Genomic DNA, 26,665 nt, shown 5'->3' on the forward strand with positions numbered 1-26,665 from the left:
CAATAGGAATAATCATTGGCATTCAAGTGATTGAATTCTTCAGTTATTTAAATGAACGTGAGGCATTTACACTGCTCAAATCATTTAAATATTCTGCTGTCAGCTACAGCTGTAGAGTTTTATGGAGTCAATGAATAAAGCAAGGGTAAGTGTAGGTTATCTCACGTTCCAGGCGGGACTCCCCAGAGAGAAATGAGATTTGCTGCTTCTGAAAGGCTAACACTGCTTAAGTGGGGCATTAATGTTTCCCCTGACACTCGGATTTCTCTGGTTTTCTGTATTAGGAGAAACAAATTTTCTCAAAATTTACAGCTACAAAAGACTTAATACTGATCTAGAATCTTCAAACACTGCAGGTCCTTCAGCTTAATGCAACACACGGTGACAGTTCCCATTCTAAGGATGAAATGGGAACTCACTCAGGCACCTGAACCACCAACATATTTTGGGGAGGGCACTGAAATATTACACAAAAGCTTTGATTTCTAGGTGTAACTTTCCCTGTCAAGACTGATCAAGTTAAAGATGTGCATCCTTGTATAGAGGGGCATCAGTTAAATTCATTTACTTTGGTAAGAGCATTCACAAACAGCCAGTCATAAACCCCATTACAAGTCTTACAGAGCTTATTTTGAAAGTGAGAATAAATGTCTCAATCTTCTCAGAGACAGAGGATTTTGATTTAAATAATACATATATCACAATAATAATATAATAATAATAATAATATAATACATATATTACAAAATCTTTAGTAAGCAGAGATGTCATTAGATTAATTCATAAATCGGAACACATTTTTAACCTCTGATTTATTTTTAAAATGGTAGAACGTAAATAAAAGATGCAATATTATTCAAGAACATATGCATTTGTCTTTAAATGCATGTTTTCTTTAATTAAGAAACTCAGGCTCCTTATTCAGGAACTCTGAGTATTCTGCCCTAGTAATTACTGAAAAAAACCAAATCCTGTTCCACTCCCTGAACAAAAACACAAATCCCATTGCTAACTATGAATCAAAAAAAGCCACAGACTTCATAAAACCTGGTAGCAACCTTGCTATTATTTATTGAAAACCACGCAAACATTAGGGCTGAGAGGCAGCAGCACAAACCCCTAACACCAGATAAGGTTCACAAGGCGCTGGTCTGTGACTGAGGCTGACAATCATCTTCCAGGGATATTCCTTGATTTCTCTGCAGTCCCACTACACTTCCCTAAGAAAGCAGTTTTCCTCTGGCACCAACCTTCAACAGACTGCAGAGTGACAGTGGCAGCAATGGGCAATTAACCACAATTCAATTTAGACAGGTTAAGGTTGTTTTTAAGGCAGTAAAAAAAGTATTTTCCTTTGCATTCACTAAACTCGTTTCTTTGGCAAACTGTAGCATCATCAACATGACATATTTTAATTTTAAAATCTAACGGTGTAACACCTGGCACACACCACAAGTGTTGAGAGGCTCCTGAAAAGCAGGTTAAATCTGCCATGATCACAAATGAGGAAGACTGTGTCCTCCCGTGCACATTTCACTACAGGTGAGGAGCCTCATGCACCAAGTTAAGAAAAAAATGGAAATTCAGATTTGAACTCCCAAACAATTTATTACTTTTTAAATTAGCAGTAGGTCGAGGTTTTCAAGAGAATATAAAATTACAAATTACATCACACGACTGAAAATATTCTCTCGTGGAAAATAAAATACCCCTCTGTAAAAATATAAACTTTTAGTTAAACTCAGCATATAGGAGCAATCTGATGTATTAAAGCAATATTTAGAAAAAGGGGTTTTCCCATCAGGTGTAGTCTATGGCATTCCCAATGGGGTGCTTTTGGTTAGAAAGGAGACTTAAAAAGGGAAATGTGCAATGGATGCTCTTCAGCTATATGAGAAAAATAAAATTAAAATTTAAAAGCAAAAAGGAAAATAGGAATAAATGGAAACCGGGCGCAGTCCCGCTGATCACGAAGGGCAGCGCGGGCGGCGGGCGCTGCCCGGGGCGGGCTCGGCCCCGGCGGGGGCAGCGCCCTGCGCGGAGCTGCGGCGCCACCTGCCGGCCGCGGCCCCGCACTGCACCTGCGGGCCGGGCCCGTGTGTCCGGGGCCGTTCCTGAGGGAGCTGTTCCTGAGGGGCCCTTCCCGAGGCGGCCGCGCTCCCTCTGCCCCGCTTTATCGGCTCCTTTGGCGCGACTCATCGCCCCACTAATGTCTTGTGAGGAACCGAGCCAAAAGGTTCTTTCTGGTCCCTCTGTGGGACGGTGGCCGGTGGAAGCTCCCAGGCAGCGCTGGGGTGGCTCCAGCAGCCTCTGCTGCAGCCGCTCAGGATTTAGGGAGGGCCTTCCTTCCTTTCCTGCTGCCCAACCACCAGCACCCAACCTGTTAGCCACACCAAAAGCCAAGTTTATTCAAAAAACCCAAAAGAAGAATCCAGCAGCAGCTCAGGATTCAGGGAGTGCCTTCCTCTTTTCCCTGGAGCCCAACCACAAGCACCCAACCCGTCAGCCTCACTGAAAGCCAAGTTCATCAAAAAAACAAGCAGAAGAATCCAGCAGCAGCTCAGGATTCAGGGAGCACCTTCCTCTCCCTTCCTACAACCCAACCATGAGCACCCAACCCATCACCCTTGCCAAAAACCAAGTTGATTCTAAAAACCAGCAGAAGAATCCAGCTCAGGATTCAGGGAGTGCCTTCCTTCCTGCAGCCCAACCACGAGCACCCAACCCGTCAGCCTCACTCAAAGCCAAGTTTATTCAAAAACCAGCAGAAGAATGAAAAGATGAAGTCTCCCAGAAAAGCATTTTTAAATATAAACCCAATAGTATAATCAGCACAAAAATGCAGCCAGCTTAATGATTACATACACTGCTCAGTGTTAGATAAAAATCTGGTGCAGCAGGAAGCATTCTGTGCTGTTTGCTATCCTGCCTCTCTGCTCTGGGTCCCACAAGACAGTTCCTTAAAAAGCAGAACTAACAGATATGGGGTTAGGAACTCAGCAATTCAGTAATATTCTAGTTTTACATCCCTGCTGGAAAATATAACAACAGGATAAATCAGAGTGGATCAAGTCAGCAATCAATGAGACTTGAATGTAAATTCAAGACAGAAATAATTTCTGAGAGTATCTTTAGTAAATTATCTAATTCCAGATCTGTGGCCTATTTTCACATAATTATTGTGACAAATTCCATGGAATATGACAATGGTATCAGGATTTGGCCTGCAATATTAAACCAAGGGCCCAGGCCAGCAATCACTTCACTCTCAAAAACTCCACTGAAGTCAACAGAAGACTCTCATTACCCACCACTGACAGAACCCAGAGGTAAAAATGACTCTTCCAAAAACCTGAAATGTTCCAAAAACCAGACCATGAATATATCACAATGAGTTCCCCTAGCTGACAGCTTATGGGCTCCTGCCCAACATTTTGATTTTAAAAAGAGATTCCTTTGTATAAGGTAATGAAGTAAGTGCCTTCAAGATGTACCCTTGGTGAGGGATAGTTACAGCAAACAACCTTTACCTCACTAAAGCAAAACATCAGAAATTAGGGAGTGGGTAAGGCCCTCTGTCAGCCTTAGAGCTATCCGCAGTTCCTGGACCTCATTACCTTCTGTTATATAAAATATCTATTATACATTGAATAAGTACTAATAATTTGAAATAAGTAATTTGCCCAAAAAGAAAGGGACACTACAGCAAAGATAGGAGTTATAAAACTCTTGTGATGTAGAGAGAGAAGTTTCATTTAAATATGTTCCTGTGGCTTGCAAACCTGGGATGTCAGATTTACCCATTGAAACATCCTTGTTGTACTTTTCCTAAGTTCCAGTTAAAAACCAAACTAAGTGCAAATATAAATGTTAACTTAGTGTGTAATTCCTAGCCTATATCTTAGAAAGAAAAATTCCTTTGCTTGGTGAAGACCTCAGATATGCTAACGACTTAATAAATCATGCTTGTCCATAATTTTATTTTCAAACTAAATTATCCAACCGGTTAATATTTCTGTTTTCTACTGAAATACTGCTGAGATTGGACATTGGAGATCCTGCATGAGGAGCACATGTGGCAGCCATGTGGCCACAGCAGTGGGACCATCCATGCCAGTGCTTTGCTGGGAGCCAGTGGTGATGGAACACTTGGCAGGGCTCTTCCTAAACAATGATGCAACCAGGAATGCACCAGCCCTCTGGGGCGTTAACTTGATAAACATTTGCAAAACAGTCACTTTATTTTTCTTGCTGTGATTAGTGCAAACAAGATGATAAGGGGGAACTAAAGGTAAAAATTGCCGCTATTTCTCTTTTAGTACAGAAAATCCCTAGTGCTCCTATTTTGCTTGAAAATATGCTTTATTGAAATTTCTGCACATATATTAAATTAACTTTAACACTTTAGCATGACAAATAGGGGTTATTACACAGCACTAGAGCATTCCAACATTCCATTTCAATGTAAAATGAACATAATTATAGCAATTTTTGGCTTTGCTATTTTGCAGTAATGGAGGTCTACATCTTTTGCAGAAGCAAGTTGTATATTTATTTTCCTAGGGTTTTTTTATGCTAAGTGTTGTTTCCAGAGGTAAATTTACCAAGAACTATGATGGGTTATGAAACAATATAAAGTATCTGCTCCATTGTATTTAATTTTTAATGAAGGCTATTCATACTAGGAAAAAAAACCCCAAATGCAACACATGCAGCTAAATAAAACAGATCAATAAACAGAATTCTTACCAAAGGCCTGAGTTCTGGGTGAGTCAAAATGTATCCGTTGTTTGTAATTGCAAAAGCATATCCATGAATTCCTAACTGCAAAAGTAAATGAGAAAGAAATACTGATTAGCATGGTCTCCAGTAAACCCTTAAACAAAAATCAGGCAATAATTTGGCTGTCCAGGGCACCTGGCATTCCCAGCCCTTATCCACACAGGCCTTTGCTATAATATAGGCAAAGATCCTTGACATTTTGTGCAAATGAGAACCTGCCATGTGATGAAATCAGCACACAGCAGGATTTTACACTGTCCCACAGCTCTGCTATCCAGGGCACTTGCTCCTATGTGTGATAGAGTCAATTAATTATTATATATAAACATATAAAATGTAGCTATATATGAGATGCCATAGCATGTGGCATTCAGAACATGGGCCAGGGCAAAGAGAGACTGGGATATTATAAATTCCCCATTCCCAGGAGAGCACAGCTTTCTTCACTTGTTGTCAAAGAACCACTTAACTCAAAGATAAGCAAAGCAAAGCTACAGTGAGCAACAGTGACCTGTCATATGTGATATTTACATCTTCCCATCACAAAGGCTCTCTGCTAATTCCAGTTCAGCTGCAGCCACAGAAGGCAGCTATGTCTGCTAAAGAATTTCCTCTAAGTTTTCATCTTTGTACTGAGTGGAACTGTGGGAGATTCCTTGAGAGCAATGAGATGCTTGATGAGGCTAAGAGTGCCCAAACTTAGCATTGTACTTATTTAAATAAAAATACTGGTCTATTTAGCAATATGCTTATTACACAGCTGATTGCATCCACTGAATGCAACAAATCTGCCAATCTGCCTTTAAATCCTTCATGTGGTCATTCAAACATCCCTTCTTAGCACAAGCTTGCTGCTAATGTAGACTTTTTCTACAGATTCACTATGTATCTTTTGCCATGCAGAGAGTATCGTCCTATCCTTCTTTACCAATTTTTTTCAGTTCTTCAGACAATATAATATCCTGTGTATTTTTATTTAAGCATCTCATTACACTGAAATTACACTGAGGTATTAAATACCAAAAAAAAAAAAAAAAGGAACTTGAAAGTCCAGCACTATCTTGCTTTGATATATTCAGTTCTCACTACTAAATCTTGTTATTTAACTTGAGAGCATTCTTAAATGCTTTGCTGGAGTGGGTCTTTAGCAATTTGTCTGACACAAAGCAACTTGAGCAAGGAAAGTCAGAATCTTTTCTAAGAGGCAAAAGGGAGATCAAGTTTATTGGATTCTGTGATTTTCTGGGAACATAAACCAGACTATGATCTTATGGCAAGGTCACAGGTAAAACATTCCAGGTTAATTTACAGTGTCTCTGTGTGAATGGTTGTATATGGTCAGCTGTATCTGCCACACAGAAGATTGTTTCATAAATTAGTGGTTTTCCTATAGCAATAAACTTCAGTGAGAGCAATAGAAGGTGATATGTTCTTGGCATCTCTTCATAAAGGAGGGATAACCAAAATAACAACAGTGGACATATTTTAACTATTATGGTGTGACAAGGGAACGAGCTGTTGGCTAAATATCAGATCTCAAGTGTAATTGTCTGTGTTGATAACTGCAGAATGACATCCAGGCAATGGAAGTCAAGTAAGGAAACAAATGTGGGTGGTATTTTTCACAGGAAAAAAGCATTTGCCTGTTTGAGGCCTACACAGGATCTGAGGGCAGCATATTTATCATGTTCTGTGCAATGTGTGAAACTGCACAGTCTCTGCAGTATCTGAGTGATGCCACCATTTACAGCAGCATTACCATCTTAAACCTTGAATTCTGTCTCTAAATCACAGATTCAGGAACAAAGAAACGTTTTTCTAACTGTGGTAAAATGTCACATGCAAGTCAAGTATTACCAAATCCAAGCCCAGCTCACTCAGGAGGAACTGCCACTGACATCTGGGGATGTTTAGTCAAGGTAACAACTGCTGAAAACAGCTTATTGCTGTTATTCATCTTCCTCAGCATAAAATCCACCTCATCCAAGCTGAGAGAATTCCAGACCAGCAGACTTCTATTCTCAACCATCATTTTATATCTCTGTGTGAATTTTTGGTCACGTGTTGCCTCTGCAGGAATGGCTCCCAGGGGTGATTATGCTCTTGCAATTGCAGAGTCTTTGTTTAGGGCATGTGGGACTGGAAGTTATAACTCAAGTGATCTCACTAACCCAACTGCATTGCATGATATTGGTAATAACCCTCTCTTGCAGTACATCCTGCAATATAAAACATACCTTCAAATAAAAATCTAATATTCAGCAAAAGGATCATATATTACCTTCCACAGAAAACTAGTTCTTAAAAACCTTCTTTCCTGAATCAGTCTCACTCTGTTCCAATAAGCATTATTTGGGCCTCCCACTCTTTCTAGATTCTCATATTCAGACTATGTCCAAATCTCACAGATTATTTAGGAGTAACATCACTGTTACTTGGCTTTTCCTATCCAGCCATGCACAGCCAAGCTTTTATTTCTGCAGGTGCCACAACATTGTTCTCCATTCTCACTACAGATAAAACTTGCTCTCCCCATAGCTCCTTACAGGCAGCTCCAAAGATTGTGTCCGTTGCTCAAAATTTAGCAAAGGTGCAAATTTTGCTCCTTTCTCCTCTGCCTTCTACTAATTCAGTTCTTCTGCATGCACAGAAATATAAAATTTTTTTAACATTGCTGTTAGCAAAGTTTGTTGGTTTGTGCCCTGAGTTCCCTATTATTTATTCTGGGCAGAAATGTCGCTGTGCTCTGATACCAGTGTGGAGTCACCTGCTGCCACTTCCATAGCCCTGGGACAGGACCCTTTCTGTGCTGGGTTTGCACAGCCCTGTCCTAATGGGATCCAGGTCACAGGAATTTACGCCAATTCATCTTATCAGTAATATTGCCACTCTTTTTATGCATCATTTTCATCCAGTTACTGTATATTGATCCAGGAAATCATTTGGTAAATCCTAATGGTATTAAAATTACAATTAAAATTGATAGGAGGAATTTTTATGTGAGAATATTGGAAGGCACTCACAAGTCAGTTTCTTCCTCCGCCCTCTTAGAAATCACTAAATGAGAACATGGCAAACAATTAAGAGACAATTTGTATGATATACAAATTTATGCTCAGTACAGGTGCTGTCAAAATGCACTTATTCCAGGGGCTGGCCTCTTTAGCAAAGGCTGTCTACGATGCTGTGTTACATGCTTGTTAGTCATGCAAAAAAAAATCCATTAATGGAAAAATACTAATTTAATTTTCATTTGTGAATAGAAGAATGCTATAGTAAAACATTTCAGACATGGAGGAGTAGTGAAATACTAATTTACTGCATCAAATTTAAATGAAAAGTAATTACATTTTGTGTTTGCCTGAAGCCTGCTTTTACTGAATGCAAAATTTCACGAGAGATATAGTGGTTCAGATTTTGAAAATTTTTGTGAACATTCATTTTAAGACTTTAACTGTAGAATTGTCATTCACTTTGGAAAACTAAGTGGAGGAAAATATTTAGCAGATACTGGGTAGGAGAGAAGGAAGAACTAGTCTGGTTAAGCAGGAACTTGTTGAAGTTCTTGCAATGTGCCACTTTCTTTAATTCCAGGAGACACAGAATTAGGACAGGAAGAATTACACACAAACAGGAAGCCTAAAGCCACAATAAGGATAGGTTTTCATTAAAAGTCATGCAGTTTTTCAGCATGATTCTTTTGGTTATTTTGAACTGTATTCTGGCTATATTTCATAGTTTGATAACTTCATAATTATAATTATATTGATTTTAATATTGATTTTAATATGGACAGAATTTAATACTAGACCCTCTAGGCCACAAAACATGGTCAGTATTTAATATTACCACCTGATTTTTCACAAAAATGTGAAAATCAGGCCATATTTTAACTTGGGTTTTAAAAATGGCACTTGATCTCAGACACTACAGAGGCAAAATTCCTGAGGAAAATGGGTGAAATAATGGAGCTATGCAAGCATAAACAATAACAAAAATTAAATTAATTATGTTATATTTGAGACATTATACTGAATATAAATTATATATACACCATTTGTGTATTACCTTGTATTTTGGAATAGTTTTCAAAAGCTCTTTAACTGGAACATCTGTGCCAACTACTCCCAGGAGAATCCCTTTAGACCTCTGAAAAGAACAATAAAAGATGCACTCAGAACCACAATAATAATAAACATTCTCACCACTTATTTCACCTTGCAGCTACACTGTGAAATTGAATAGATGACAGATAAATTATTTTAAAAGTGGGGAAGGCAGACACTGGTACAATTCAGCTGATCAATCAGTAATTAAATCAATAATATTGCTCCTTTCTGCCTTATTTACAATTTATATAGAAAAGGCATGCAAGGTTTTGATAGCTGGTGAGTCCCTCTGCTGAAATCTTTCACATGCAAATAGGTTTAAAATTAAAAACTACTGTTAAAAATATGTTACTCCTGTCTTTCCCAATTTCTCCTACCATTTGACAAACAAAAGAGAAAGATGAAGCATTAGGGGGAAAAGTACACTTAAGTTGCTTTAACAATCTGTTGAATTACTAAAGATAAATAGATACATATATAATAGACATAAAACTAATTAAATTTTGAGTTAGAGCAAAGAGGAAAATTATATAGAATATTTACTACAAAAAAAAGTAATACAGAAGTAAGAAAGCCATAAGGCCTGGTGTCATCTGAGATTTTCCCTCAGACATAGGGTTTCATCATTTTACCATGGCTTATAGAGCATAGGTATTGAGGATCATTTGTCCATATTTTTATGCTAATAAAGGGATTCTAACTGCAGACAAAATAATAAGAAAATAAAAAAAAATTAGGAGTTGGCTAAAATCTTATTAGATCCCTGAAAGCAACTTCACATCAGTCACACCGTTATCACATGACAAAAATAATCTGAGTACTTACAGTCTCATTTTGCTTACTAAATACTGGCATGGCAACAGTTGTCATCAACACCAGTCCCTGATCATCAGCAAGCTATATTTGAAAAAGAAACACTATCTCTGAGAACTAAGGGACAATTGCGAACATGTGATTGCACTTTTCAATGTCATTATTTCCATTTAAAACGAGATAAAGCAGTTCACCCAACTGGCAGTGATGCAGCTGGACCTGCAGTCAGTGCAGCCCAGCCCAGGCCAGCCCAGAGCTGAGCCAGCCCTGCCCATCCCAGCCCCCGCAGACAGGAAAGCAGCCCCATCCTCTCCCCCACTGCAGCCTGCATGGCACAGAGAAGGGCTGGGATGGCTGTGCAGGCAGCAGGAGCAGCAGCAGAGCAGCTGGAGCTCTGCTCCACACCCCTCCCCCTGCCAGCTCTGCCTCAGCTGCCTCGGGCTGTTCTCTCCCAGCACAGGGCAAGGGGCCATTGGGCTGTGTGGAGTTTAGTTCTGGTCCAGACTGAGATCCCAGCTCACACAGCAGCACAGAGGATGACAGCCAGTCAGGACCCCAGGAGCACTTTGCTCCAGCTGCCTTCAGAGGTGCCATGAAGCATTAGCTGATTCTGCACATCAGGTTTCAATGCAGCTTTTCAGTTTAGGGAGCAAACAGATCTCCTGACCTTGGTTCCATTCAAGAGAAACCTGCAGGGTGTTTATCACTGGCCACAGGACAGTGAGAGTGCTCAGATTGTCTCCTCCCTGTTCAGACGAAGCTCTGCCCCGAGGCAGAGCCTGCCTGGGGTGCTCCAGACCAGCGCTGCTCTGTGCCCGTCCATCTTCACCAGCAGCGTGAGAAACACAACTCAGGCAGGGAGTGGAGAGTCACACTGTTCAACCCTTTCTGTCCCCAGGGACAGATATTAAAGCTGAAGAGGTTTATCCAACATTTGAAAGTGTCACACAGACAGTTATGACCTCAAGTGGAGATTGTGTAGAACACAAATTCTGCTTTGCTGCACCTGTGCTCAGCCAGCTGGGTGCAGCAACAGGGACGATCTTGCTGAGCAATGCTGTAGGTGACAGTCATGCCCAATTGTGACTCTGACATTCTCCTATCACTCTTACATCTCTATCATCTTTTCTGCACTCAAGTAAAGCTTCTGATCCTTTTTTTTTCTTTTCTTTCTACAACTTTTGCAATTTATTTTTTTCCTTTGTTTGTGTTTACAAAAGTTTTCTTATAATGAAGCAATAGCAATTGGCTCCCCACATTCTCAGAAAACAATTCCTACATTATGATAAAAATACCTTATGAAGCATATTCCACATTAACAAATCAGACAAACAAAATCTAGAAAATTTCATGTCCTGCATCTCCCAGTCTTTTTCAGGATGATTTTAAGTTTCTTAAACAAGTATATTTCCTGAGGCATGGCACTGTCTCATGGTGAGAAGGACTGCTTGCAGACATTAGACAGGAACACAAATGGGGTTTAGAGTCAAGAAGCTTTACATCTGATAAGGAATCACCTGGGATATGAGGTGGAACTAACTTATGATCATATTTCCTTTTTTTTGTTCCCTTGTTAGCAAGAAGAGGTAATCCTTACCCTAATATAATCTTTGATATATCAAGGAATAGTAAGTTATTAAACAAACAAGAAAAAAACACAAAAACTTGGCAAAACTTGGTGGGTTCAAAGGTTGCACTTGAAACTGAAATGCAGCCAAACCAATCTAGGAATTTCCACTCCTTGGCCAGAGTAGCAGAGTCAAGCACACTGATATGATTTGTGGGGACAGCAGCCCAGGAAGTGGAAAAGCATTCTGCTGATCATGAGGTGACATTTTGAAGCACATCAAGATTTTCTATGATTGCCCTGGGTGGTTTTCTCTGATATCATGTTTTTGTCAAGTACCTGGACAGCATTCATTTCGGAGTCTGCTCACTTTCAACAGATTACTAAAAACAATTCAATGGATAGGATAAAGCCAAGGGACTTCCAGCAGAGTTTTAGGTGTTTGAAATTCTTTACCTGGAGAAAAAACCCCCCACAGAGTCTGGAATTCCTGGGAGTTTATGAAAGGACTGCTCATTAACTCTCAAAACTGACTATGGAAGCGGGCAAGAGTGACTGTCTTGTAATGTTGTTATCTACAAGTAGCAACTAGAACTGGCTGCTGCCCTCATTTCTATAGAATTCCACTGTATAATCCAGCCTGTTTGATTTTCTATTTGTTTGGCAGATGAACCGGTTGCTGACCACTTCCATAAGTGGAGTCAGCAAATAACTGGACAAGCAGGGACCTGTATTTACAATGTTTTACTGAGTCACTGCTTATCATAATGTAGTTACCACCCAGTCTAAAATGATGAATGTAGGAGACAGCATCAGTGATTTGCCCCAGAATGTTCTTCTGCAGAAAAGACATGGTGGTAACAGTTTTAGGTGGGCAACTACCCAAGGGCTATGGACACTCCGTTTCATAAAATGCTTAGCAAAAAATAACAAACTTTGAAAGAAAATAAATCTCAAGACTGAGGAAGAAACACCTTCCCAGGCTAATTGTCTCTTGGCTGTTTAAAATAAACAGAATTTGCTCTCTGAAAAAGGTACAAATTTCTAATGCCTAGTGATAATAATTTTATAACCGGAGGAAAAATTCCCTTTAGAAATAGATTTAACTACTTCATTTTTCCATTTAATTCCTTGCTGTACACAAGTTACCCCCCTCAGAACAACCCCAACAGAACTTCCCAAAAAGCAAATAAAAATCATCCTCTTAGAGTTAAGCCACTTAAGAGTTTAGCCTCACACCCAGCACTAGCATCCATCTCAAGGCAAAGAGTAAGGCAGGCTCCAGAATTAAACCAGACACACATGTACAGGAAAGAATATAAACACTTTCTGAGGTGTTCCCAGTACAGAAAGAGGAATTTGAGAAACATCTCTGAAATATTTTCCTTGGGAGTGTATAGGCAATGAGAGTTACAGTGGGTTGATCAGCATTGCTGAGACACCTGCCCTTCTTCCTTTGCCTGCTCTGTAAAGATTTGCTCCACAATGTGTTGTCTTATGTGACCACTGCACTTTTGTGTGCTGATCAGAGTCATGAGGCAGGCTGGAAGCCTCAGAGAATTGGAATTTCTGTTTTATATGGACTAAAAGAATAAGGAACAGCTATTATTTTGACATAGACTCAAGTTATGGTCTGGGACAATACAGGAACCTGTGTGAGTGTCTTAGAAAGAGAAGTTTCTGTTTGACACACAGAGTAAATGAAAAAAACCCTTATGTTGTAAAATAGTTACTTGGAGTTTGTAAATTGCTGATTCAAAATGTTATTAAAAGTAAGTTTGCTTGTTGAGGAATGTGAGAGAGATTTTGGAATATAAAGATTGCAATTAACATAAAAGTGAAAGTTTTAACGTGGTTTTCTGAAAAGAAACCAAATGTACATTACAAAACAAAGACAATAGCATCTCATGAGGAGGAAATAGATCTAAAGGAATGCTAAGTCAAGCTGATTACTTTATGATTATTTTGCACTCCATTAGATTCCACTTAAATGCTATAATTTTACAAAAGTGCTAAAATCACTAGTCATGCAGTTCAATGAAACTAGAGCTTTCCAAATTTTCTATTTTCTATTCCCAGTGACAGTTAATTCAACTCTTCAAAGTATAAGATAAACGATGCAGGGGATGATAAATGATCCTCCCAAAAGGCTGAAAGAGGATAGCATCAAGATATGAGGAGGGCACAGCACTACTTACAGAAGTTAAGGGTTACACAGAAAGAGAGAAGAAAGCTGTCAGGAACTTTTGGGCAATAAATATCATTAAAACATTTCTGTATGGAGGAAATATGGTTCCATTCATGAGAGAATCATTAAAAATTTCTTTAATGTTCCTAAACACAACTCTCTGCTTCTGATTTGCGTGCCTAATTTATTCACTTCTACCTTTTCACTCAAGCTAAGTAGAACAAAACATCACAGCAGGAGCAGGGCAAAAGCTTTTGAATCCTGCTGTGTTTGCTCAAAAAAGCAAGTAAAGCTTTCCTACTAGGAAACAAAACACCTTTTTGAACTATTAAGGAAAAACGGCTTTTGCTCTTCAGCGCATACAAAAAGCTGTTTAACATAACTGTTTCAAAGATAAAGGTCATTTTGGAAATCAAAATGAACAAATTTGAAAAGTGGTAAATTCGAGTTATTATTTTGTCTTACTGATATTTCACAGCCCTGTGGGATAGCTACTTTAAAACATGCATAAAAGAAACATAGAGGACAAGTAAAATTCATATGAATTTGTTTCATTTGTCTGGTAGCAGTTCTTCCTTTTAGATACATTAACTCTTCCTACGCATATTTTGTTCTGAAAGTAACACCCATGCTAAATCAAGGTCTCTATTGCCTGAAACTGGTGAGATTTTCGTTGGTATTTTTTGGCTGGCTGGGGCGTTGGTTTGATTTGGTTTTGTAGTATTTTCTGTTTTAAATATAGGGTGTATCACAAAGATCTTTTCAAGACAAATATCATGGTGCAACAGACATATCCACCTTAAAGTCATCATTATTCATTTCACCTGCTCTCTAATTCTGAATTTGCACCAGTTTGACCAAGAGCAGACAGCATAAGAGTAACAGGTTTAATTGTTATTTAACTGCTGTAGACAGTTTAAAACCTACAGGTCTTCAAAATCAATAGCTAATGACCATAGAACACTGACTAAAACTTCAGAAAAATCTGAAGCCAAAGTGTCCCACATATAAGAGAAAACACATTTCATCAAGATGGTGAACTATTTATAATAGATATGAAATAGCAAAGGTAAACTTGAAATGCCACATTTTTCTTTCAGATCACTCAAAGATTAAAGTGAACATGTTTAGAGAGACATGACTGTTTGAAATGTTTATAGAGAAAACATTTGCAAGATGATATACAGATTCCAACAAAAATACAGTACAAGTTCAGACACCATATGGCAAAACAGTGACTAAGTCATTCATAAAGAGGCATGCACCAGCCCTGTGCTGCTTCCCTCCACCTTGCAGAGAGCAAGAGAGATTCTCTTGGTTTGTTCATAAGCTTCCAGGCCACACTTATTTAAAACACATATTTCTTGCCTGAAGTTATCAAAAGCCCTGGAGGATTACTGGTACCTGCCCCCTTTCCCATCCCATTTCTTCCTTCCCACCTCTCTCCTTTTCCACTGCACCAAATACACAGTCAATTAGACTGTAGTCAGCAGTGAGTGCATTTAAAAATATATGGCTTTAGTTCTGCAATTTTTTGATCTAGGGAAAAAAACATTAAAAACTTGCAGTTTTGACCATTTATGAAAATTGTATTTGCTAACAGCAAACTTGAGTAATTTGTACCAGAATATTGTTTAATAGCTCAGAATTGTGGCCATCAGAACAGGTAATACAGCCCCACGTGCCACAAGCTGACAGCCTGGCTGGTTGTAATTTCTGCACCACCACATCACAGTCTGATTCTCTCTTCTTTCTGCAAACTGTTAAGAGAAGCATTTGGCACAAACATTTAAGCAGGTGAAAATGAAAAAGCCAAAGTTAGCTAGTCTAGCCAATCTTTTTGTCCTTCTACTCTTCTAGAAAGCTGTACATAAAATATTTCTTGAAACTTTTTTTTCAAGAAGGAAAAAAAACCAAAATTAAACCAACATCTTTTGGTACCATGTTCTGCAACTATCAAAGCATGAACAAACTATGGACATAGTGCAGTGTCATAAAATAGCATGTTACCTGCAGGCTTGAAAATGAATTTTCCGAGCCACATGAGCAAGGAAATTTCAAATACATGTAGTATCATAAAAATAAAGCCTCCCATCCTCATATTTCTTGGTTTTTAAGCTAAAAAGTGGCTGAGATACATTAGTGAAGTTCTAAGTTCTGTGGATGCCCTCACCATTCTTCAGAAGCTATTAAGTGAAAGATCACTTCACTTATAGCTTTCATTAAAAACGGAACTTTCATCATCATCCATGAATGTTACTGACAGTGATGTCAAACTGACTAATTGCTGTGACATTTCTTATTGAAGGTGCTTTACCAAGAACAATAAGAATTACTTGGACAAGTGAGTGTTGCAATTGCCCAGCATATTCTATTCCTTTTTATCATTTTAATACTTTTTTACCAAAAGCACAAAAGATCACCTAGATTTTCTAGTTTCTGGAAGCCTTGATTATATTTGTGAAATGCACAAGGATGATGCAACAGGCATCAAGGAATTGTTAGCTCTGCCACAGTGGCTGCGCTGTCCTGGCTCTGGTGACACCATATCGATGCAGAAGTGGTTTAAAGGCAAGAGCACATTGTATGGAAATTATGCAACCTGCTAGAGAAGTCAAATGCTGAATGTGTTCAGGGGTGTGTTGGTACATACAGTGGGGAGCAGTGAAAGGGTTCCAGCTGTGCCATGGGTTCTGCAGTCTCTACAACAGACCCAGAAAAGTTTCACATGGAGTAACGGAGTGGGTTGGGGTTTTTTTTTTAATCCCTACTATTATTTCAAATTGCTGATAAAACAGCCTCCCTGTTGTTTGCAAGTTGAAGGCTGCTGGATGCCTGGCATGTTAAACAGCTGATGTGTTTGAAGAGCTGCTTTCAGCAGGTGCCTCAGCTGGGCTCAAAGCCAGGCACCCTCCTGGGGCCAGCTCAGAGCCCCGTGACAGTGAAGAGTTTCACTGATCACCGCCTGTACCACACCCACACCACCATGGAAACACTGGTGAAGCACTGGTGACTACTTGGAATGACTAGGATTTGATTAAAATATTTTACCTTTTGTGCCTGAGGGAGCTGGAAAACAACAAAACAGAACAAGCAATTATACATTAAATTAATCTGAACAGGCACTTTAGCTGCTGTAATAATAAAAGCATAAACACAGTATAAAACAAAGTGTAAAGGAAAGAAACTAGAGGAACTAGGTTTACATTGCCAATTGATTCAACTTATTGAGGGCTTATTAACTGACTATGATTTGGCAGCTTCTCTACAAGGTATCACAAAAGCACCATGACATTTGTTAAATACTACCACACCAAGAAAAGGATTGTTTTCTCATCAGATATGGTATCACACCTGAACTGTGAAGTAATTCCATCTTCCTGTACACAAATATAATTCAACATAGAGAGTTTTAGTTTTAAATGAAACTGACATTAAGAGGAGATCATCATATTAAAGTAGAAGGTTGTATCCTCCATGACAGAGGAAAGAAAAACAAAATGGGAATAGAAAGTTAGTAAGTGCTTATGCAAACAGATTCCAATACATGCAGAATATACAATAAGATATGCATTGAACAATACATTTCTGTGCTGTAAACACAAGTATGATTATATCTGCATATATGCAAATCAAATGGAAATGTTTATGCATATATGCATATTTGTACCACACAGATGTTATCAGACAAGAGTAGCCATACCTGGTTGTGTGCACAGTATTTACTGTAAGCAACAACTCACAGATAAAGGCATTGAGAGCAGGCAGCAGACTCCATCACATTTAAAAACCTTATTTATCAAGAGTTGAAAGATGGGTTCTGTTTTCACTTCAGAAAAAAGAAAACCCATTCTAACAGAGGAAGTCAGAAAACCAAACTGTTACAGGCACAATACAGTTTTCCCTTTTTCTGAATTCTTCTCCTCTTACTCCATACTTGTGGAGAAATTCACTCATGTAGCACTTTAGCCTTGTGCTAAGTGTACCTCCTCAGAAAATTTGTTTGTCCAACTCAAATTTTGTTTTTAAAGGCATCATCTGAACAAGAAAACAGGCAGGTGAATCGAAGCCAAATGCAAAAAGACCTTCAAGATCTCTAGTGAGCTTCTGACTGACCTTTTGCCCTTCCTCTGAATGAAAACAAATAGAGAGAAAAACACCAAACTTGAACGCAGTCCTCTGTTAAAAGCAAATATCCACATGGTACATCTCACGAAAGAGAACTGTCACATGATGTCTAATTCCCAAATACTGGAGCAAACAGCCACAATTTCTGTTTCCACAACATAAAATGTAACAAAATTCATGGCAGGAAGAATTGCTACAAGTAAAATTCTTTAATCCTAAAACAGCAGTGATCCAATATGAAAATAAAAACCAGGATCATATTAAAGTATGACTTGTATGTGTTTCAAAAAAAAAGCCTTTTTTTAAAATAACTTACTATATTGAACACTATAAAAGGGTTGCTGCAGAAATTGCAGATATCTGTGAATCGTAAACACACGACCTAAATCCTGTATAACAGGTTAGAGCAGTTTAAAGCTTTCTGAAAGTTTAACTACTTCTTAGTTTTTGACTTGTTAATTACTTTGACTCTGACAAGTGGAAACTTTTTCTTTTTTACATTCAAACAAGAGGAGAAATTTGCAATATGATTTTCTTTTTTTTTAATTTGCCAAATACAGACAGGTACATGCAGTTTGGTCAAGTTTTGCCAAGTGAGAGAGTTACAGTCAGATGGATTGAAGTGAGGATTTCCTATTAAGAGCTACCACACAAACTAGATGCCTCACACTTCTGAATACAAAGTGACCCCTACTGCTTTTACTCAGATAATTTTCATAAGCACATTAATAAGCATTTACAAACTAGAGTTCTTTATTATCTGCTGCTGAATTCAGTTAGTCCATTTATAAGCTTTTATATAATCAAGAACATTCTCTGAAATATTAGTAGTCACAATGATTAAGAATAATAAAGTCAGCAGATCATGCTTTTTCCAGGGCTGGAATTCTTGACACATTTCATCTAAGCTTAAAAATCCAGGTTTCAAGGTCTTTCCTCAATATAAAACCAAAGGACAATTAAAAAAAAAGTCCTTATTCCCATCATATAAATATTCATCCTATTGCTGAATTGAGACTAGGCTGTTACAAGGTCCTGTATGTCAGCAATTCAGTTTATTCAGTTTTTCAATATTTGCTACGTATTCCTTTGAAATAAACTGTGGAGTTTTGTCTGACATTACCCTTCTGGGAGGCCACAGGAAACAAATTATTTTCCTAACAATAATAGCAATAGTCCTCTGGTCTGACCCTTTATCGAGCAGTGTAAGAGCTGCCTGTCTGTGTGTAAGAGCCAGCAGGTGCCTCTGACTGTGCTTTGCTTCACTCCCTGCCAAGAGGCAGCTTTGCAGCAAACTGTGTGATCTTTCCCTGGCCCTCCAGCACTGCAGGTATTTCTATTCTACCTCCCCCCCCCGGCAAACTGTGCCCTTTTGATGGTTTCATTCAGCTCCAGCCACACCAAAGCACCTCCTGCTCCTGTTTGTCTTCCATTGGTGTCTCTCCCTCCCTCAGGCGCTTGTCCCCAGACAATGCACATAACATAGATCTGTTTTACTTGTACCTAGTTTGACACCAGGGTAAAGAAAGTTTTGCTAAAATTATTGTGGCTGGAGTGCAGGGAGGACACCTGGCCCTTTGCTGGCTCCCGGTTCACCCAGCTGTGGCTCAGGAGGAGCTGTCTGAAGGAAATTGGACCTTGCCCCACAAATCTGCTTAGGAAGAGACCTTTGCTGTGCTGCCAGGTACAGCAGAGACAGGAGCCTGCAAACCTGTAAGCTCCAGGGGAAACCTAAGAAAATTTTCTGATTTAAAAGAGCAGACTTAAGGATCTTGATGGAAATATGCAGATTTTTGCCGCAACCTAAAAAAATTTCTTAGATTAAAGAGCAAGACAAAAGCATGGAGCGTTGCAAGAACACAGGTAAAAAAAGTAGTGGGATTTGTTTTCAAACTCCTTTTAACCAGAAAAAAAAATTCTTTGCTAAATACATTTTCTTATGCTATTTTGTATTACAAATAAAAAATTACTCTCAGAAACTGGAGGCCCCCTGAGGATGACAATTTGCTTTATGCCAGTAAGACATGTTGAGAATTCCATGTCTAAATTCAGGTCAACCTGGGGTCCTGTCACACAATGTAGAGCAGAATAAATAATTGCAGGAGGTTTCTCAATACTGATGTTGCACACACTGTCATGCTTTCCACATTTGCAAATAATCTAGTATTGTTTGGAGCCCTTCATGGAAATGTGTTTGGTATTAGCAGAAGAATTCTAATTAGACACTAATAATGTGGTAAAAACCCCAAGACAGGCCAAGGGATCCACCACCACAGACTTTGCACTATTTTATGGATCAGATACTTGTGAGACCAATATGACTGATCCAAAAAAAACCCCAGAAATCTGAAATGCTGTCTTTAGAGCAGGAGGAATAAGTTATAGGACAGTAGTTCTGATAAGTACCTCATAAAAGGGTATGTCTTTTCACCCTTATCAAAAGAAGTTCATAAAGACTGATTTTGTAAATGATTTCATGATAATTGAAAAGAAAAAGGTTAAAATATTTTAGATCTTCTTCAACAATTTACTCAAAATATTATGTAGCTGCATGTCCTAGATTTCCAAGACACCAAATTTAGAAGTTTTAAAGGAAAACACAGTAGAATTATAGCGTTATTGTGCTGTGGGATGGGAATTCAGCCTTATGTTTGTTTGAAGAAGAGCAAAAAATCTTCTGAGTAATTTACTACTGAGTAAATTATACTCAGTAGTTTCTTACTACATCAAAACCCACAGCTTATATTACCAATGAAATAAAAATAACATGTATCATTATGATTTTAATGTTCCATTTCTATTTTTTCTAATGATTTAATGGAGTTGTTATAAAAAGTATACTATTTCAACTGAAACTATTCAAACCTTTGAAAAATAAGTAAAAACTCTTATTTTACATTCACTGACCTTATTTCCACAGTCCTCCCTGCCAAGTTTTTAAAAGTCACCAGTCACAGTAAAACAGCCCCACTGACTTGATTGCTCCAAAATCAGATATAATACAAATCAATAGGAAGTAACTGCAAACATGTCAGTAAATAATCAGCAAGTCTGGATATGGTTTTGATAAAAGAGGGATTTCTATAAATACCTTCTGAGCTGCACTAAATTTAACCTTAATGCATTGCTAAATATATGATATTTCTAATGTTCATGTTCATCCCATCTGTGTCACATGCTGACTCTTTATTTGACATGGGATGTATGGCTTAGAACTTTTACTTTTCAAAAATAGATTTTCAGGAAAGACATGGAGAAAAAGCAAAGCATTTAATACATTGCTAGCAGGTTTCCTCAGCTCTTCCCATAAATAGCAAAAACTTGGGGAAGAATAGAAAGAATATTCCAGTTCTCAGTTTTGAGCAGAAAATGTAAACTTTCTGCTTTAAAATCTACTTATTCAGCTACTATTAAATATAGCATTTAAATATTATGATTTTGATAATTTTTTGTAATCTATGCACTTATTCCCCCATCTAAGTACTACAGGCATCATACAAAATGATATGCACACACAGAGGAAGAAATAAAATTTAGCCTCCTACTGGGATGTTCCTGACATTAAAATTTCAGTATAAATATTAGAAGAGTGACATTAACCTGCAGCTTACTAGGCCAACATCTCTAAGGAAATGTACTTGATTTTTCAAGGGATTTAAGACCAATCCTTCATTGCTCACATAATTGTTTAACTGTGCTACCACATATTTTTCAGTAACTACAGCATTTTAGTCAAGGATAGATTGTGCTCTGCATGCAAAGTACACTCATCAAAGTAAATTTAAATGTTGCTATGGAGAAGAGAGTCATAAAACAAAGATAAAACTTACAATTCTAGTTCTCTCTTTAAAAAGAGTTCCTATAGATGACAGAAAGGAAAGAATTTAGCTTCTGTGAAATATGAAAAAGAGAACACAGAGGAGCTGTAAAGGCATTGAATTGGAATTAAGAAATAGCAAGAAAAAATACATAGACTTAAGAACTTTGTAATAAAATGGCTCCACTCTTTGAAGGTTTCATACCTTTTCTAAAATACATTAATTCCTTATTAATGCAAATGACTGAAGAATTCCTACAGCAGTCTAGGAATCTAGGAATCTTGTTTTTAAAATGAGAATCAGCACAAAAAAGGATCTAAATGTTCTCAACTTTTAAAGAAGTTATTAAAGTTATATCTGTCTGCATCTGCTCTCTGAACTTCATGGCGAAATTAACAGAAAAAAAATCCATACTCATATATTCTGTGAGTCTGTGGCTGTGATTATATTACTTGTATAAACTAAATGTCCTCTTTTTAATGAATGCAAAATATTTACAGGAAAGATTATACTTACACTAATCCAATTGATTACTTTAAATGCAAAGTTTGGTTAAAACTTTATTAAAAAATATTTTTTAAAGAATTATGCTAATTGTACAGATAAGCCACAGGACAACAAATCAAAGCATCAGAAACAATTAATGAATCAGACAATTCACAAGCATTCCACACACCATGGTCAAAATTTTGGCCTCATGCTTGTGTGTAAAGGGAGTGAGTCCTATTTTCATTATTACACCAATAACTAAATACTTCTAAGCATGAAATATTTGTCCACAGTTAATTCTGCTTAAATGTGCAAACATATATTCTGTATAAACATTACTAGATTTATAATTCCCTATAGAAATTACTGATAACAACTACTCTCCTATCTACAATGTAGAAGATCTATCCTTCCTAATTAAAAACTGTACAAACGTTGATGCATGGAATTTGAATAATTTTTTTAATATAGACAACTCCAAAGAAAACTTGTGGTTGTAAGATACACATCACTGATACTAAGTGATACAATTTACATTAAAATTTGTACATCTATTGTCTAATCTTTTTATCTCTTACAAAAAAAGAAAGGGAGGAAGACAAGGAAGAGAAAAGGAATCAGCCTCAGAAAATGAGTGCAAATACACATATTCATTTGTTCATCTCACATAAAGGCCCTTCCACATTTGGAAAAAAAGACAGGTTCTTTGACAGTCCTCCTAGAAACAAAAAAATCAATCCTTGATCATAAATCCTCTTAGAAGCCAGTCACACATCCTCTTTCTCTCACAGTAAAATCAAAGGCAACCCAAGCAAGTCTCACACAATAACCATTAGAGTCAATGAGGATCCTGCAATGAGTTTAGTGGGGTTTTGATCTTGCACTGTATTAATTCTCACTTGCTCTACATATCAATGTAAGACCAACATCTGAAGATGAAAGAAGATCATCTTTCTGAAGATAGATGAAAGTGTGCTCATCTAATGAATGTGTAAAGCAAAGCAGAATGTCTTCTAAAAAATCAAGTTTACTAATTGTGTTTGTGATTTTTAGCATGTCACTGTGATTGTACAAAATGGGATTGTACTTGTAGAAGAGACGTGATGCTCTGTGGTCTGTTTTGCAATCATCCAGCACAGCCCAAGAAGGGAATATCTATAAGAACATGTATAGTTGAATTATGCCAAACCACTGGTTTTTCCCCATCTTTTTTCATAAAGTAATGCCATTTCTTGTGTGTCCAGAGCACTGCTCAGCCAGAAGCAGTGGAAGCTGCATCCAGGCTCATTTTCCATTCCATTGCTCTGTCCTTCTCCCCTACTGTCACAAATCATCTGGACCTTTTAGGGCTCTTAGAAACCCAAGATAATTTCTCCTTTGCTGTATGGAGTTCACAGCCTCACAGGAGTGAAGCTTTTTACAGTGACAAAAGGCTTTTATAACTTTAAAGCCAAGTTGGAATTAAGCACAATTCATACCAGACAGTTTTACCTCGTGGATCTTGCATTTAATAAAGAAGAATCTTTTGCTGACATTTACATGCAAATGGCATCATTTCAAATTCCCAGCATTTTGGACTATGACCACAAAATGTGCAATGAACAAACAGATAGGAAGTTACTTATGTCAAGCAGTTTCCTGTAGAAGCAAACAATTTCTTATTGCAGGGGACATTATTTACAGGTACAAAGACAAAATTGACCCATTGTAAAGTTCACACATAATTTTGTGTCACACATAATTCAGGGTTAAGAATAAAAAAAAAAAATGGATTCTGTAAAAAAACTCCCCTAATATCAGAGGACTGACAGGACTTATTTACACAATTTAATTCAAAATGATTTTGCTTTCCTTTATCTTCATTTAAGCTTCTTATTGAGGCAGTTTTTGATTTTTTTTTTTTTTACTTTGTAATGAAATCAATGAACTTCGAATTGAAAAAACAATTAGCTTTAGCTAATACCAGTGCAAAACAAGGCACCTGCAAAACTACTGTGAAATGTTTAGCACACAACACATGAAGAAAAGTAGAAAAATAACTGATTGATTTCAAATGTCTGAAATTCAGCTTACACAACAAGAAAAATCAAGCAGAAGGAAGAAAATCATCAATAAGGCTGTGTATACAATTAATCTATCTGCTTTTGCTAACTAGAGGACTAAGTTGATCTTGTAAGAAATGAATTTGTGCTGCAAAAGGTTCTAGGAATATCAAAGCAAAGGAAAATGGAGCTGTGTTTGGAGGAGGGGAGGTTGTAATTAATGGAACTTACTCTTTCTCTTGGTTCAAGACAAGTCCTTCCAAAAATGTTTTGAAATTAACTTTTTGATTCTAGAAGTTTGATGCAAAGACTGGAACCAGTACACAAGGCTCTAAGTGCTGGAACCAATTATCTTTTAGAATGGAAACACTGGATCATTTTTCGAGGGAACAAACTGCTTTAGCTGCCTAACAAACACATTCAGAATAATTATTGTATTTTATTGGGTATTTTCTCTCCCCCATTAATTGCCTCTGAACGAGCAGAAATGTTGCACAGATTATGTGTTTAGCTGGCACAAAACACCTTGGAGGCAATGTCAGTGAGCAATGGCCCAGAACTGCTCTGTGAGGAGCAGGAGGCTGCAGGGCAGAACAAGATGGAACCACACGCTCATAAGGTCATTTCAGCTGACAAACTCAACAGGAGACAATTTCAAAGGAAGAAGGGCTGCACAAAACTATTAGGATCATTTCATTTGCTGAGAAGAAGAAATCCAAAGATATTATAATAATTCAAGGGCACCAGAAACCAGCAGGAAATGCAGTTTATGCACAACAATTAAATGAGAGGCTTCAAACCTTTCAAAAAGCTTCATTCCCTTTCAAATAATCTTTTTTCTCATTTGTCAATTTGCCTCTGAAAGGGCAAAATACTGACGAGTCCATCTCAAGTCACATCTGAAAAAGTTCAGATGAAGCATAAAGAAAAACAAGGAAAAGAATGTGCAAAAAACTGCATAAAAATACTACATGAAAGCCAGGCAATGAGCTCAGGTGGATGTTAAAATGTGCTGTTCTGCTTTATCAGGGAAGAGGGATGCTCCCAGAAACCAGGAACAAATCTCCATTAAATTTTTTTCCAGGTTTTGTATAAAAATTGGGAATCAAATGCCCAATGTGTGTTTTGGAAATAAATTAACATTATGCTAAAACACTATGCTCTAATAGCAAGGTGACCACCATGTGGTTTCAAATTAGGACCATGCAGTTTCAGGTTCACATGCCTAAGCAAAGCAACTGATTTTATTAGCTAACAAAGATATACAAGATCAGAAGGCAGGTTTAAGTCTCTAACTGCTAAAAGCATTGTTTTTAAACTATATGATAAAACAAAGCATTAAAAAAAAATCTTAAAAAACTCCATCATTTAATGTTGTGTAATCTCTTGGTTGGAAAAGCTCCTAATATATAAATAGATTCTTTTTTCTATAAATTCTTCTATCATCTTGTGTGGAGGTTGTTATTACAGACACGGTTAATGCTGCCATCATAAATAAAATAGCATCATCAATGCTGCATCCTGGTCACTAGCTCTGCTTTGAGGACCAGATTCTGCCTTTGTACCCTACTAAGAAGCACAAAGCTAATGCATCTCACCATTCTAGTTTCACATTGAGATTTTACAGCTACACTTCATTGAAACAGCCATGGAGTATTTATGGACTCTTCATATTACAGGATGGGTTCTAAACTTTCTCCTGATGGCACTGATGTTGCTGAAGGTCATTTAACAACTGGATAGATCATCTTTAAACTAATCTTTCATGGGAATTCCTGCTTGGAAAGAGCTGATCTGACAAAATACACTGGTCTGGACTAAGGCCAGACACCTGGTTGTCAAGAAGCAAGAGCATCAGTGAGAAATATCCTGTTATTCCTTATAGAATGGAGTATATTTCTGAATAATTTCTCTGCAAATAACCAACTGCTAAGAAAGTCATAATCACATAATGGTTGTGATAAACACAAACTTCTATGTTTCTGCTTATTGTGCATATATGACTGGGTTGTATGCAAAAACTCCTCATAATACAAAAAGAGCTATAAATAACTAAAGACTTCTATATCTGCAGAACAATAGACAAAAGAGATTATTTCCATTTATTCTCTATTCTCCTTTTTGCACTGAATTCTGCCACTGCAGCAAAGCTCAAATAGTTCCAATAATTTAATAAGCGTTTCTTATTATTACAGGTTTTTACTCCAGCAGTGCAGATAAATTACATTTCATCTTCACTGCCCTGTTCCTTCCAGAAAGTCAAGGAATGATAAATATGAGATCAAAGGATGGGATTTAGTACATTATACTAAATTCATTGCTTTCCTACATTATCATTTACCCTAAAAATATGTTATGTGAAAACTAAAGACAAGAACACACCAGAAAAAGATAATATATCTGACAAAATACCTACAATTTCCTTTTAATTATCTCAATTTCACTCAGCGTAGAGGCAGTAAAACAAAAGATGGGCAGTTATCAGTTGTGAATGCCTTTAAGTAATTTCCACTCAGGATAGACCTGTCCTCCTAAATGCTGGATTCACCATGGCATGTAGGGATGTAGAATAAAATTATTTCTCTAGTTAGTGTCTCATCAACTTTTGATCTTATTTCTGTGTCACAACAAAACTAGAAAATTCCTCGTGAAATAAGGTGGAAAAGCAAAGCATCCTCTTAGTCAAAGGCACTGTAAGTCATTGGCAGAACCCAGCTGGAAATGGTCCC

At 37.6% G+C, this 26,665-nt stretch overlaps 1 protein-coding gene across 1 annotated transcript in view; it reads right to left on the bottom strand.

Moving 5' to 3' along the window:
- Nucleotides 1-26,665, bottom strand: part of CACNA2D3 (calcium voltage-gated channel auxiliary subunit alpha2delta 3) — a 383,158-nt gene that overhangs the window by 98,016 nt on the left and 258,477 nt on the right. Inside the window, exons 14-17 of the mRNA XM_059480385.1 lie at nt 16,511-16,528; nt 9,717-9,788; nt 8,851-8,931; nt 4,750-4,824 (exon numbers count right to left, since the gene is read on the bottom strand). Coding sequence (XP_059336368.1) covers nt 4,750-4,824; nt 8,851-8,931; nt 9,717-9,788; nt 16,511-16,528 — 246 coding nt within the window. The remainder of the gene's footprint in view (nt 1-4,749; nt 4,825-8,850; nt 8,932-9,716; nt 9,789-16,510; nt 16,529-26,665) is intronic.

The sequence above is a fragment of the Ammospiza nelsoni genome, chromosome 11 (genome assembly GCF_027579445.1).
Source record: "Ammospiza nelsoni isolate bAmmNel1 chromosome 11, bAmmNel1.pri, whole genome shotgun sequence".
Classification (NCBI taxonomy): domain Eukaryota; kingdom Metazoa; phylum Chordata; class Aves; order Passeriformes; family Passerellidae; genus Ammospiza; species Ammospiza nelsoni.